Here is a 13,680-nt window from a genome sequence, read left to right on the forward strand (position 1 = left end):
GTAATGTTTTCAAAATTTTGATGTAAACAAATTTGTTTGTGACAACTACCTGATCATAGCCTCCAGAAGTCCAATTGCAGAGTGTATCAAATCTTGTACCAGGAACATATTCGACTGGATCCACCCTTCCCAACTTTCTGTAAAATACTGCCTTCTTTTACTTTCAGCATTCAAAACACCAAAAGGATTTTCCATCCTGTCTGACTCCTGTCAGGCTTTCAAGGAATTCTGATTTAGCACCATTCACAAAAACACATGATTTGATATTCTTGTACATGCTCCTTACAACTTTAAGAAATTTACCAGCAATTCCTAGTTTTAACAATTTGTACCAGAGTGCATCCCTCCAGACTGTGTCAGAAGCCTTACTGTAATCAACAAAGGAGCAGAACACACGTTTCTTTTTATAACAGAATAAATCAACTATTTGTTTCAGTAAGAAAATATGATCAATGGTGGAATAACTTTTCCTAAATCCTGCCTGGGCTTCTGTCAGTATAGAATTTTCCTCACAGACATTACGTACTCTTACATTTAACACATTGGTGAACAATTTACCTAAACAGCTCAGGAGTGTAATGCCCCTGTATTTGTTACAGTCCTCAGGATCCCCTTTTCTCTTGTAAATCGGTACAATTAAGCCACAAACCCAGGTCCCAGGAATAATTCTGGAATCCAAAATTTTGTTAAACAAAGAAACATAAAGGGGCATAAAAATGTCTGCTGTGCTTTTGACGTACTCATTTATCACACCATCTATTCCTGCTGCTTCTCCTGGTTTTAGTTCCAAAATAACCTCCTTAATTTCTTTTTCAGTGAAAGTTGCATTTAAATCATTACAGATAAGACTATTTTCCGTATAGTCAACTTCAGGGAGCTCAGTTGTCAGTGCATCACACTCTGCTAATCCTTTAAAGTGCTCCTGAAATTCATGGAGTGGAATGGGGCAACGATCTTTATCTCTCCTAGAGCCATTCAACATCTTCCAGTACAGCTTTGGATTGCTTGACCTCATACTCATTAGATCTCCCCTCATTTTTTTCTTGTAAGTAACGTGATTTAAGTAGTTCTTTCTTGTACACCTTGCTTACAACTAATATTTGCTGGGTGGGTTAGTAGCAGTGGTGGACAGTAACGGAGTACATTTACTTGAGAACTGTACTTAAGTACATTTTTTTCTGTATTTGTATTTTACTTAAGTATTTGTTTGTTTGGAAACTTATGACTTTCAACTCCATTACATTTCTAGGAAGCTTGTCGTTACTTGTTCCTTTTAGGTACAACCTAGCTTTGTAGTCAGATGTTGGTGTTTTTCTATTCTAAAATGCAATTGGCCACACGCCGGGCTCCTCACAGAAGGGAACCAATCACAGTCACTGCTCACACCTGGGCTGGATTTGGAAATAGGCTACGTCATCCTCGCTCTGTGTAGCAAGCTCCCGCCTTCATTCAAACAAAAGACGGCAATGGAGATGGCAGGAGAAACTCAAGCTGAAAAAAACAGCACACCCATGGCCACATCTCAGCTTGATGTTTGAAATTTCAGAAATGAGGAATGGGTCATATCATTTCAAATGTCTTCTGTGTACGCCGCGAACAAGCTACATTTCTGCATTCAAGAACTCACCGTCCAATCTGAGAAAGCACGTTGAGGTACATAAACAGACGTTATTTTTCACTCCTGATAAACATTTGAAATGAAGTTGTCTGAGGTTAAATTACTTGCGGTTTAATGTGATGGCTGATGATTGAAATGCAGCCGACCATTAGTGCACTAAGCTTGGTGACGAGTGAGAGGAAAACAGCCTGCAGAGTCAGATTCTTTACACTCTTTATATGTGGAGAATTTAGGATTTGTTTTTGACCAAACCAGAGGTGATGGTTGTTGGAAGAGGGGACAGACTTACAACGATGGTTTGGGTGAGTTTTACATGTCTTTCTATTGAGTTGTCCTAATTGTCTTTGATTGCATTTTTATGTTGAAGTTTTTACAGGTGTTTTTATAGACTTTTTGCAGCAGAGCAGTTCAACATGTAAGTCAGTACATCAGTAGGTGGTTTCACAGAGTTACAAGGTTATGAGAAAACAATACAGCAATGTACTGATATTAGAAAATGTGCTTTGTACTTTTGAATACTCTAATATTTTTAAATGCATGTACTTGTGAATACTTAAGTATTTTTAAAAGTAAATACTTCAGTACTTTAACTTGAGTAAAATTTCACAGAGCAACTTTTACTTGTACTTGAGTAAGATTTGACCACGAGTATCAATACTTTGACTCAAGTACTGGAGTTGAATACTTGGTCCACCACTGGTAAGTAGTCTATTTAGTAGTTATTTCCATTTATTAGATTATGAAGAGAAAGTCTGACAGAGCAGCAGTCTGTTTATCAGGAAGAAACATGTTTTAAATCATAGTGGGGTTAAAAAAAGTTTCTATCAGTCTGATTTTTAGTGAGCGTCAGGTTTGATCATTTGCCTTCACACTGAATAATTAGGATGATAAGTAATTTTAAAATAAAGCATTTGCTGGGAGAAAGAGTCCACAAGTTTTTTGATATACTGCAGGTTTCTCTTCATGCAGGTGTTTTCTGATCCCACACTGAGACCAAATACTGTAAATGTGGATATTTGTTTAGAATAAATACAGTACAAATCATGCAGACACAGCTGTTTATGCCTCCTGATTGATGATCGATCAGCACCGTCATCATAAACTGACGTTGCTTCACGTGACGCTGCAAAGGTGAAGGAAAGGTCATTAAACATTATTCTTTTGGCTTCAGTCTTCCCTGTCAATTCCTCCAGTCTCTCCATGAGTCTCTGGTGGGCGGGACTATGACTTAAGGAAAAGACTCAAGCCAGAGACCCATACATTAGTCAAAGTGAGCGTTTGCCTGATGGCCTTTACATATGAAACAGAGCATGTCTGAATTGGCTCAGTGCAGCATCTAAAATATCCAGGATCTCTACATTTATTCAATGCAGAAACTGAGCTCTCAGCTCTGCAACTCTGGGGTTTACCTTTGTGCTGCCAACATCTATTTCATAGATACTGGTTTGCACAAAGTTGAAGACGTTTATGAGATCCTGGTTGTAAGAAGTACCAAAGACAAAATGCGCTTTGAAGAGTTCATCAATGGCAGCAAGAGAATCTGCTGACTGACAGGGTATGGCATGTTTGTCAATTACAATGAAGTACTTGTTAATCTCTTTCTTCTGGGGCCCAACAGCAAGCAGATAGGGTTGAAGATTCTCTGTAATACTGTCAAGATGATCCTGGATGCTGGTCTCTGCCTGTGATACAAACATTTCATTAGCAAATACTGGTATCAGAATTGGAAAAACTGTACTTTACATTACAACTGCACACAACTCTACAATAACCGGTTGATAATTTTACAAAAAGGGTAACAAAAATGGAGACTGCATGAATTTTAACCTAGGAGAACCAGTCATAAGGAGCTAAGGAGGCATTAAAATAGGGAAGAGTCTGCAAAAGTATGAACATGACTTTAGAAAAAAATGTTAAATAATCCCAAATAATAAGCATGGTATAAATCACACATGTAACACTTTCTGCTCATGACCGGTTTGAGCAGATTTTTTTTCCCTTTTAGTAAACCCTCATTTTTTACTTAGAATTAAGCTTACTGACATTGAAAAAATGATTTTTTTTTTTTTTCTAAAGATCAATCAGCTGAAAACTCCCTGGATATGAGACATACCTAAGATAGCCCAGAACTGTGGCAAAACAGTGTTCATGTAAATGTGACTGAATAGCAACCTTACCTTGATGAACTTCACAAGATGATCACTGGCTGGTCTGGCGGAGAGTTTTCCTGGGCTTCTGCTGCCATGAGGTGATGGTGGTAGCAGGTGGATCAGGATCAAGATGGATGACATGTCACTGTCCCAACCTGTAATATATAATGAAATGCATGTTAACTTTGGTAAACTAATTTTCATTGAATGGTGACAGCCTTTTCATGTCATTTTCCAAATGTAATTCTTCATCAAATCAACATAATTCTTGTATTTTGGCAAACCATTTTCTACTCCAGTTGTGGATTCAGCAGTTTGAACCAGGTCTTGGAGTTCAGCTGTTTGCGTGAGGCCACGGCTTTGGTCAAGGACTTTCTGTTTGTAGACAGTAGGCCACTTCTCCAAGAATTTTGCAGAGGTAGCTTCACCAAACATCAGACTGAAATCCTGCTCAACCTGCAGACAAGATAAAACAAACCGGGACAGAAAAGTCAGATCAACAACAACAAAAGTAACAGTTTAAAAGGTAAGGCATTTAAAAAATCCACATACCATTCCTGGTATGTCCAGGAATCGCGGAAACACTGTAAAGATTTCTGAAGACTTGACTGGGTCGTGAATCATTCTCTGGCGATAGGGGAAGGTCTGTTTCATATTCTCTTTTACAATTGCTTTATCAGCTGCATCTTTCATCAGTGCAATGGCCTCACAACACAGGCTTTCTGAGGTTAGCCATTTTTCTTCTCTGAAGGGGTCTCTGTGAGCTTTTGGTCCACCTGTAAAAGGGATGCAAAACAAATTACTTTCCTTTTCTTTACAAATTTAGACTATGTCTAAATTTCAATGAATAACTTGTTTAAATAAAATTTCAGAAAGTAGCAGTATAAAATAATCATATTCTTGTTCACAAACATGCAAAATCAGCCAAAACTGCAAATAACAATATTAGGATCTGTGCTAACAATTAACTCACTGTCATGACTGCAGTATTGGGGTAAGCAAACCTCCAGTACACCAAGATCCTGCTTCTTTAGAAGAAACTCAAATGCATCCCTGTCTACCTCTGTCTTGGTCTCATCAAAGACTTTTAGGTCCGGGGTCGGAAGGTCAAATTTCTCGGCAACTGTGACGACAAAATAAGATTGATAAGTTTATGAGTGCACAAGTGCATAATGCTAAATTTTAAGTATAATTTCAGAATATAGTTTATAACAATACTGCTATTGTAGTCTTCGAGTATAACGTTTTTGTTTTAATTAATTACTGTCTGGCAAAGAAAATGGGAAAGGATAAGCCAATGCCAATACTGCTGAGAATAGAAACATGAAGGGAAGATGCAAATCTGCTTTTCACTCATATTAGTTATTATGCAGTGAAGCTAATATCAGCTAGGACACTACACAGAACCTACAAGGGCTGAACTGATCATAAAATTAACTCTTTCAAAAAACAGATGATACAAACAAACATTTCTGCTGCACAAAGCACTTTTGTAAATGGCAGAAGTGGCAGGTAAAAGAAAACAAAGTGTGCTAAGAGTTATTCTAAATTTAAATAAAAAACAAATATGTTGTAATTTATGGCACCTGTGTTTTTAGAAATGTGTTTTACTAATCCAGCATTTGATTTTATAAGTTATTCAGTTTACCAAAAACACTACCTTTTTTTTTTTAATAACAGTATTTTTCAACTGTTTAGGTAATTATATCAACTCAAAGAAAGGAATAGGTACATCCATTTAAGAGTACCCTCTTTATTTTTCTCTTAAATATTTATTTTTCAAACAAATGTTTCCAATTAATTCAACCCATTGACGATTTGACCCAATGAGAGCCTACCAAATTACTTAAATGCTGCAGCAAAACCTTAAAGATAAAGTGGTTTCAGATAACAGGAAAATGAAAATTTACATAATAGTGCTGAGACACCTGACTAGTGCATAATTTATGGACCTTTATGAGTATAGTTATGTAACTGACTTACAAATATACATACAAATACACAAAGTGGAGTTTCTTTTAGTTGTACTAAGCACTGATTAAGCATATAGCTGGTTTTCATGCTGAGCAGCAGACATTTGTCACTCACCTCTCCTCAAAAAGGAATCGAAGGTCAGCTGTCCTTCATAACCAATGTACTTCTGATGATCTCTGTACTTAACTCGTACAGCCTGCATCCTTGGTGCCAACTGAAAGTGATAAAAAAATAAAATAAAATTAATAAACTTAACAACATAATCACATCACCTGCCAGTATGATTGCTCAAGTATGTGATCAGTAATTTCTGTTGGTAGTTAAGCCAAGCTGTGATGACAGTTTCAAAGTAAACTGGACAAACAGAAAAAAAGGTAAATAAATTCTGTGATTTAATAGGTATTGAGATAGGTTTCACCTACCCACTATGCAATTACATTGCCAATGATATGCAAAAGTAATAGATTCTAAAATCCCACCAATTTGAAATTCCTGCATCTGACAGAAAGATCATCTTTTGGTGTTTTTTCTAAAGCAAGTGAATTGAAAAAAAAAAAAAAAAAATCCAGAAGCAATAAATATTGACTGTGCATTAACCTAACTAAACCACTGTGAAAAATCAGCCTGTTACCCTGTAAAAAGGCCAACTTAACACATTAAGTTAACATAAAACAAACCTTTCGATGTAATACAAATAGTGAAAAAACGCTCTGCCTAAAGAGGAACATACCAGAATGAACACGTAAAGATCAAATCTGCTCTTTTCAGGGTAATAAACACGTATTCCACTTAAAATAAAATTTAAGCAGCCTTTCTCTTGCTCTTTTCAGTGTAATAGATATGTGTTCCACTAAAAAAACGAAGCCTAAGCAGCCTTTTTCCTGCTCTTTTGAGAGTAATAGACACGTGTTCCACTTAAACTAAGCTTAACTAGATTGCTAAAGACCACCACACTGTCATCTGCTTCAACACTCACAAACCCAAATCTTAAAGCAGTAAAAGTGACCATTCCTTCCTATTTAAAGAGTAATATACACTTATACACTTACTAAAGGTAAGCTAGTAAATGCAGTAAAAGAAAACCATGCCCTTCTTAGAGTAGAGAAAGATATAAAAACTAGCAAAACAGGATCTAACCATTTTCTACTGTAATATGCAGTTGCTGAACAGACATTACTTTTAATGTCTAAAAGTAACCTGCAGTCAACTTATAAACTACAAATTAAAATACCAAAATGTGCACAAATGTACACATAAAAACATCATCAATAGCTGAAGCTTTGCTGTGGCTACTAGAGAAAACTCTTAAACTAGAGACTTCAGAGTCACCTGGCTCTGCCCAATGTGCTGATCCTTCACCTAGAGCACAAATGCAGCCAACATGATGTCTCTCTGTCCCCAGGGTACAGTTTTTTCTTTTTCTTTTTCCTAATTGCTAAAGATTGCCATTTCATATTGGACACCTGTGGCAATGTCAATAGTTTTCTAGTGAGGATGCAGCAGAGAGACAAACATAAAGTTGTAATTCATCATTTGATAAGAATCAGCTCATCATCGATTTCTGCAGATCACTGTAAGCCACATGTGGGACATCACTAACTCAGTGGATAACTTCACTGATGGTGCAGATATGTCTAACAACAAAAACAACTCCAGAAACATGAACAAATGAATCTCAGTAATGAAAACTATATCTAAACACATATAAGCAAATTGAAACACATCTAAAACCCATCTAAACACACAGTGCATGATGGGAAAACTCTGCACTCCAGATTTGAAACTGCAGTGTGCAGTGCTTGGATCAACTGACTCTCTACAGAGTTGAATTAACACTGACTGCATTAACATTTTCAACTGACTCCAACACCAAAGGCAGTTTAACTCAGAATGGAGTTAAAATTACACTTTGGGGCTTAGAATCTTCTCAGAAATGTTTAACACTGAGATTTCAACACTCTTGGTTTTGCTGTGTAGAGTACCCTGCTTTAAATCTACACATACCAGCGGAAATAATGAAATACAAAGTAAGAAAAACAATATTAGTATTTCTGTTATGCAGATGTTTCCCTCTTACCTCTACAAGACACATTAATGTTGGTATAACTGTCACAATAATTCCAGCAAAAAAGAGAAGAATATAATGATTCCTTCGATTAGGAGATAGCTTTGGCTTGAGATCTGGAAATATAAAAAACAACAAGAACAACATTATCAGAAAGGTTTTCTAAATTCAGTATTTTACTCCAAATAGGACTGGTAAAACAAATAAATAAAACTGAAAAAGGAATTGTTGCATATGCAATGCTTCTCACTGTACTAAGGTATGATGGTATCAAAATCAAACAGCTGAATTGTTGTGTCTGTGTAACCTTACCGTCACATTTTGGAGTGATAACACTTGAGCTATTCCCCATACGCCCACTGGATGTACAGGTGACTGTCACAGCAGTTTGTGTGGTGTTTAGAAAGACCAGCATTTCTGCAGAGTTTCTGTCTGTATTAATCTTGTTGTACACGGTTGCACTGGACGACGCAACCTGCCAAGAGACGTCGACACCTTCATCCGCGGAAGAGCACTTCATCAGAAACCAACAGCTGTCATTGGCCAATGTACTGGGGACCGCCTGTATGGTCGGTTTTTGAGGTCGTTCTGCAGAAGTTAGAATGAAAATTGTTGATTAGATCTGTGGATGTGCATTTTTGTAAAATTCACTGCCTAGCCTCATCAAATCTGTATTCACAAATTTGACATTTAGGCAAATTGGATTGGCATTTGTTTACTTTTATTTATGGTTGCTCAAATGGGCAGCCATTTTGAAGAAGCATGCATTCACTGATGTATGCATGTATGTGCATGTGTGTGGGAGACAGAATAGCAGCTCAGTAGGCTTGTTTACCACAGTGTGTGACACTGTGTGCAACATGCAAAAGGGTGTGAATGTCAGGGTGTATGTAGTGCATGATCTTGTTGCATTGATTGTGCAGCAATTTAAATCATAAAGTGCTTTAATCCAAAGTGGCTGGCAGCATGTAAACATTGTGTTTAATTACATGTCAGGTCAGGCTGCACTCTGTTCCTCACTGGTTCAGGCAGATCTTGATTTTAAATGTGGATAATTGTAGGTAGCAGGTCAGGTCTTGGCTCTATGCTCTGCTGGTGTGGGTGGATGTGGGTTTGCAAAGTTGCAGCCTTCCTAACAGCTGATCAAAAGCAAAATCCAATTGGCTGCATAAGAGTAACGAATCGGAGCAAAGCTTTGCCATGGCTAAAAGGAGTGTTTGATTTACAGCCAAGTCATTCATTTAGGCAACAGAAGCACTGCATTTATTTAGTAAATAAGAGAGTAGCTTTCATTCAGCTAAAGGGAGTGCTGCTTTCATACAGCCAAGATATGTGATGCCTTCCTAAAAGCCAACAGAAGTGCTGAGTTCATTCAGCCAACAGTTGTGCTGCTTATACAGCCATTAGGAGTGTAGCTGTCATTCAGCCAATGGTAGCGCTGCTTTCACACAGCAAAGAGAGGGCTGCTATCATACAGTCAACAGGAGTGTAGCTTTAATACAGCCAATAGGAGCGCTGCTCCTACACAGCAAAAAGAGGGGCTTGTGGTGTTTTATTTTGACATTGTTTATTTTGTAAGGACTTCCGAGGGTTTACTTCTGGTGAGGTTAGTGTCGTGCAGTAACTTTACTTTGTTTCTTCGGAGGCTGTGCCCTTCCCCCCTGGTGCTGAGGAGAGGAGTAACACCTGCAGCCGATTGGTGATGACTGGACTCGCTACTTTAGACCCGCTGCAACTCTCCTCAGCGCCTGAGTTTAAGATTACCTCGCCAGTGGTAAACGCCAGCTCCGGGCTCACGCTCACTAGAGTAACTCTGATTCATTACCTGTGATTTTTTTGTGACTATTTTTCTAATGTGCCTCTCCTCTCTTTTTCCAGTGCCTCCTCGTCCGCCTCACTACAGCCCAGCCTTATTTTCTTTAGTTAGTTATTTCTCTCAACTTCTGGACCTGTGGATTTTCCTTGCACAAGCTCAATAAAACCTTTAAAACTGCTTCATCATCTCTGCATCCTGGGTTCAGTTCCACACCACACGTAACAGGGCTGCTTTTATACAGCTGAGGGGAGTGTGACATTCATTCAGCCAGTGGGGATGCTGCTTTCATACAGTCAATAACAGTGTAGCTTTCATTAAGCCAGTGGGAGTGTTGCTTTCATACAGCCAGTAGGAGAGATGTCGTCAAAAAGCTAACAGGTGCACTGCATTCGTAGTAAATAGAGCATTACTTTTATACAGCCAGTGTGAGTGCTGCTTTCAGAGTAAATAAGCACTGCTTTCAGTTAATTGGAGTACAAATTTGAAACAGCCAATGGAGCATGAAAATGAGAATTTAAAAGGTCTGAGGATGACCTTCCTGAACCCATTCACAGGGGGCCTGGGCTCAGCCCCTGATGTCTCTAAGTCAAAGAAATCCCCCTGATTATAGGAAAATTACAGGACTTTCCAGGGGGAAATACCAAATAGCGAGTTTGGTTTGGAGATTACCTAAAACCATGGGAGTAACATGGTAAAATGGGAGTGTTGGCATTTATGGTCCCAAAGGTAGATAATGGTTTCCACTGAAACTGTGGAATTTATTTACTCTGTTTGTCAATGGACAATTGCAGCTACAATGTATTTTCTATGCTTATTTAGATTTATGCCCCTGTTTAATTTTCAGCTGGCCAATCCGTACAGTCCTATGTCTTTGTCTTACCATGTATGGTACATGCTTTAGAGTTAAATTAAAAAGATAAAGAAGAAAACCAGTCCTTTTAAGGACCTTTATTCATTTTGAGCGAACATTGAATAAAGTCGCAACAAAATTTTCCTTCATTGTAACGTTAAAAAAATATATATATCAAACATAATTGAAAGAAATGTTTTTGAAAATGTGAATAAGTGACACTTACGGTTCACCTGGAGTTTGATCCTGGTAGAGTTCCCATATCCTTCAGTATTAACGAAGTCTATGGTGTACACCATGTTATCCTCCTTTGTTAATCCGTGAATTGTCAAGTCACCTTTGAAACAAAAATAATATTGAGTGTAGACATAAAGACAGTAGTGAAAAATGACATTTCCTTTATACTGGAGTGACTATTTTAATGGGTTCATCCTTTACCTGTGGGGATGTCAAGACTGAGTCGTCCTTTATATCGATCAACTCTGTCGATGTTTTCATCTCCATTGCGATAGGTGGCAATCCACGTAAAGTTTTTGAATATCGACCACTCAATTGAGGAGAGGGTCCATGTTGGGTTGGCTCCTGAGGGCAGAGTAGCGTTCCCCCCAAGGTAACCATGGACCGTCCTGAGGTCTGAAGCGTGTAACTCTATGAAAACAGCTGGAAAACAAGGCCAAGCGTAATTGAGGTGAAGTGAAGGAACTCTGCTCTTTGATAAAAACAGGGGGTCAGCTGCAACTCATTTTAACTGACCCTCTGATTTTTAAGAGTTTTAAACTCTTAGATCTCAAAACAAGCTCTTGTCCTGTTGAGTTTGGCTTCTTACTTTTTAATATTCTTTGAGAGCCAAATAAGAAGCCCTCTGTGCTTTTTCTTGTGCTTTTTTAATGCAAGATAAGTGATAGATTTACATGATAACTCAGAATCATATCTGAGTTTTTGTTGGCCCCAAGCTGACTTATGTAGGAGTCATTGGTTTAGTATGGTTGTTTTATGGCACTGTGGTCCCTATATGTATTTATTTGATATTTAATTACATGGCATTACTTTAATAGTTTATTTTGAATTATTTTGCAGCCCGCCAAGCTGTGGCTGGCGGACCCCCAGGGGTCCCCGGACCCCAGTTTGAGAACCACTGATCTAGATTATTAGATGATGTATCTAGACCTGTTTTAGGAGTAATTACATGAATGGTGGCTCACTTTATCTTTGTGAGTTTTAGCTAAAGCTAACAAAGCTATGCTCGCTGGGTAATTAACATTACCACATAAGCCAAAGTTGCTAAGTTAGCTTGGCAATGTGAGCTTTAGCAATTGTCTCTAAAGCTAACTTAGCAACGTTGATGCTTTCTTAGCTTAGCTTTAGCTATATTAGCAACATATCTTTGTTATATGTAGCTTACACAGTTAATGGAACAATGTAACACCCTCTCTACTATACTGTACATGCTTATTTACATGAGCATAATGACAGATCAATGAAGGTAATTTTACACATCTAGCGGATGGGAATAAATGTCTCGTTTCCAAACACTGGCTGTAGGGTGTAGTTCTTGCTTGTTGAATGATGAGAGGAAGTAAAGCTAAAAGCAGATAGGATTGTTTCTCGGTGTGTCACAAGTTCACTTATAGTACCCCTAAAACCCTTCCTCTCGGTCCTCAATATGGCCGGTATTTTAAAAAATGTCACAGGATTACAAAAACAAGACATTTCAACTATCTTCCCTGTGGACATACCACATGGATGACGGCACAACTGAGACATTTTGAAAATTTGACAGATTAAATTCTGAGGATATTTCCTAATATCTGAATACTAGCAGCTGAACTTCTGAAAGTTTAAATAGAAAGTAAACTTGAGTGACTTATGTGGTATTGATGCGACGTTCGACATGTGCTCTTTGCCAATGGCGTACATCCAACTTTTGCTTTGTTTCGAATTAGTGTGTGATATAATTATGCTATTTCACTGATACTCAGTGGCCCAACTGATTCACAATTCAAATTCACAGACCTTTGTTCCTCTTTCTCTGAACACCAAGATAAGTGCTATCTATTTTTAAACTCAGGAAGTAAACGTGGTCTTTTGTTTGTTTTAATTTTTTTAAGTTTAGTGAGGTCTGATAAATTAAACATTGATTCTACTATATATGATATATGACCAAATTCAAATTCAGCACGTACCTTGTAATAGCAAAAGACAAAGGATGTGGTCTGTCATCGCTGCTCAGCCTCAGTGACTGACAAGGCTCAGCCTCAATGACTGACAAGGCTTGAAACTTCCTTCTCTGTCTGACATCACAGAGAACTGCCTGATTGACGCTATTTCTGTATATTGAAAATGTCATTTATCAACTATTAACTATGACTGTCGCACAGATCACACAGACTTCAAGTTTTCAAGAGCACAGTGGCCTCCATAATGACTCCCTAGAGTTGGTCACCAGGCCAATCTGAGCAATTGAGGAGAAGGGCCTTAGTAAGAGAGGTGACTATGAACCCAATGGTGTAGTCAAAGGCTAAAACTAAATTTAACGTTTTTTTCTTAGTTTATTTTACATAAATCAGTTCAAAACAGACTAAAAAGGCTGTTTCTGCTTTTAGCTAAAATAAATTTATAATATTCTTTCACATAAATTTGGGAAAGAATACAATAATTGTGCAGGTTTTACATATAAGGTAAAATGAAAGTTACATTTGAATGTTCCATTTTGCTGCCTGCCCTTGAAAAAAACCCCCTCTTCACTTCCTGCAGTTGCTCATACAGGAAACACGAGACAGCGAGTGATTCACACAGGACACTCCTAGACATGAGAACATTTATTAAAAAACTCTTTACATCAGCTCAATTCTAAAAGTGTTAGCTTAGTTGGAATTACAACAAAGCAACCCATAAAAATAAACAAAAGAAAGAGGAAATAGAACAAGCTTTAAAAATGGTTTCAAAATGGTCTTGTAAACTGCTTGTAAGTGGGACTACAATCTCATTCTGTTCTGTATAAAACAGCAGAAATGGCCAAAGTATCCAAAATAACATTTTAATGAGCTATTAATGGACTGACTGAATTCAATTTGGCTGCTTGTTACTTCTTTTAACACCAAAGACTCTGTTAATCTGAAGAGATAGTTTATTCATCAGTGAACCAGTCAGTCCATGAAAACATAATTTATTGATTTTTAAAGCAACAACACCGACTGAATGATTGGT

General features: G+C 37.7%; 1 protein-coding gene across 2 annotated transcripts; it reads right to left on the bottom strand.

Annotated features, from left to right (window-relative positions):
- Window positions 1-474: 474 nt before the first annotated feature.
- Window positions 475-12,767, bottom strand: si:cabz01074946.1. Of its 2 annotated transcripts, XM_041778693.1 has the most exons (11): window positions 12,657-12,767; window positions 10,912-11,133; window positions 10,700-10,810; window positions 8,120-8,395; window positions 7,820-7,923; window positions 5,857-5,956; window positions 4,742-4,891; window positions 4,321-4,544; window positions 4,053-4,224; window positions 3,796-3,923; window positions 475-3,300 (listed from the first exon to the last, which is right to left on the bottom strand). In XM_041778693.1, the coding sequence occupies exons 1-11, from the start codon at window positions 12,691-12,693 to the stop codon at window positions 2,983-2,985; spliced, it is 1,842 nt and encodes a 613-aa protein (XP_041634627.1). In that variant the 5' UTR covers window positions 12,694-12,767; the 3' UTR covers window positions 475-2,982. The 2 variants fall into 2 exon arrangements, with proteins under 2 accessions (XP_041634627.1, XP_041634628.1); XM_041778694.1 differs by lacking the exon at window positions 4,742-4,891.
- Window positions 12,768-13,680: the final 913 nt, after the last annotated feature.

This window comes from Cheilinus undulatus, linkage group 22 (assembly GCF_018320785.1).
Source record: "Cheilinus undulatus linkage group 22, ASM1832078v1, whole genome shotgun sequence".
Classification (NCBI taxonomy): domain Eukaryota; kingdom Metazoa; phylum Chordata; class Actinopteri; order Labriformes; family Labridae; genus Cheilinus; species Cheilinus undulatus.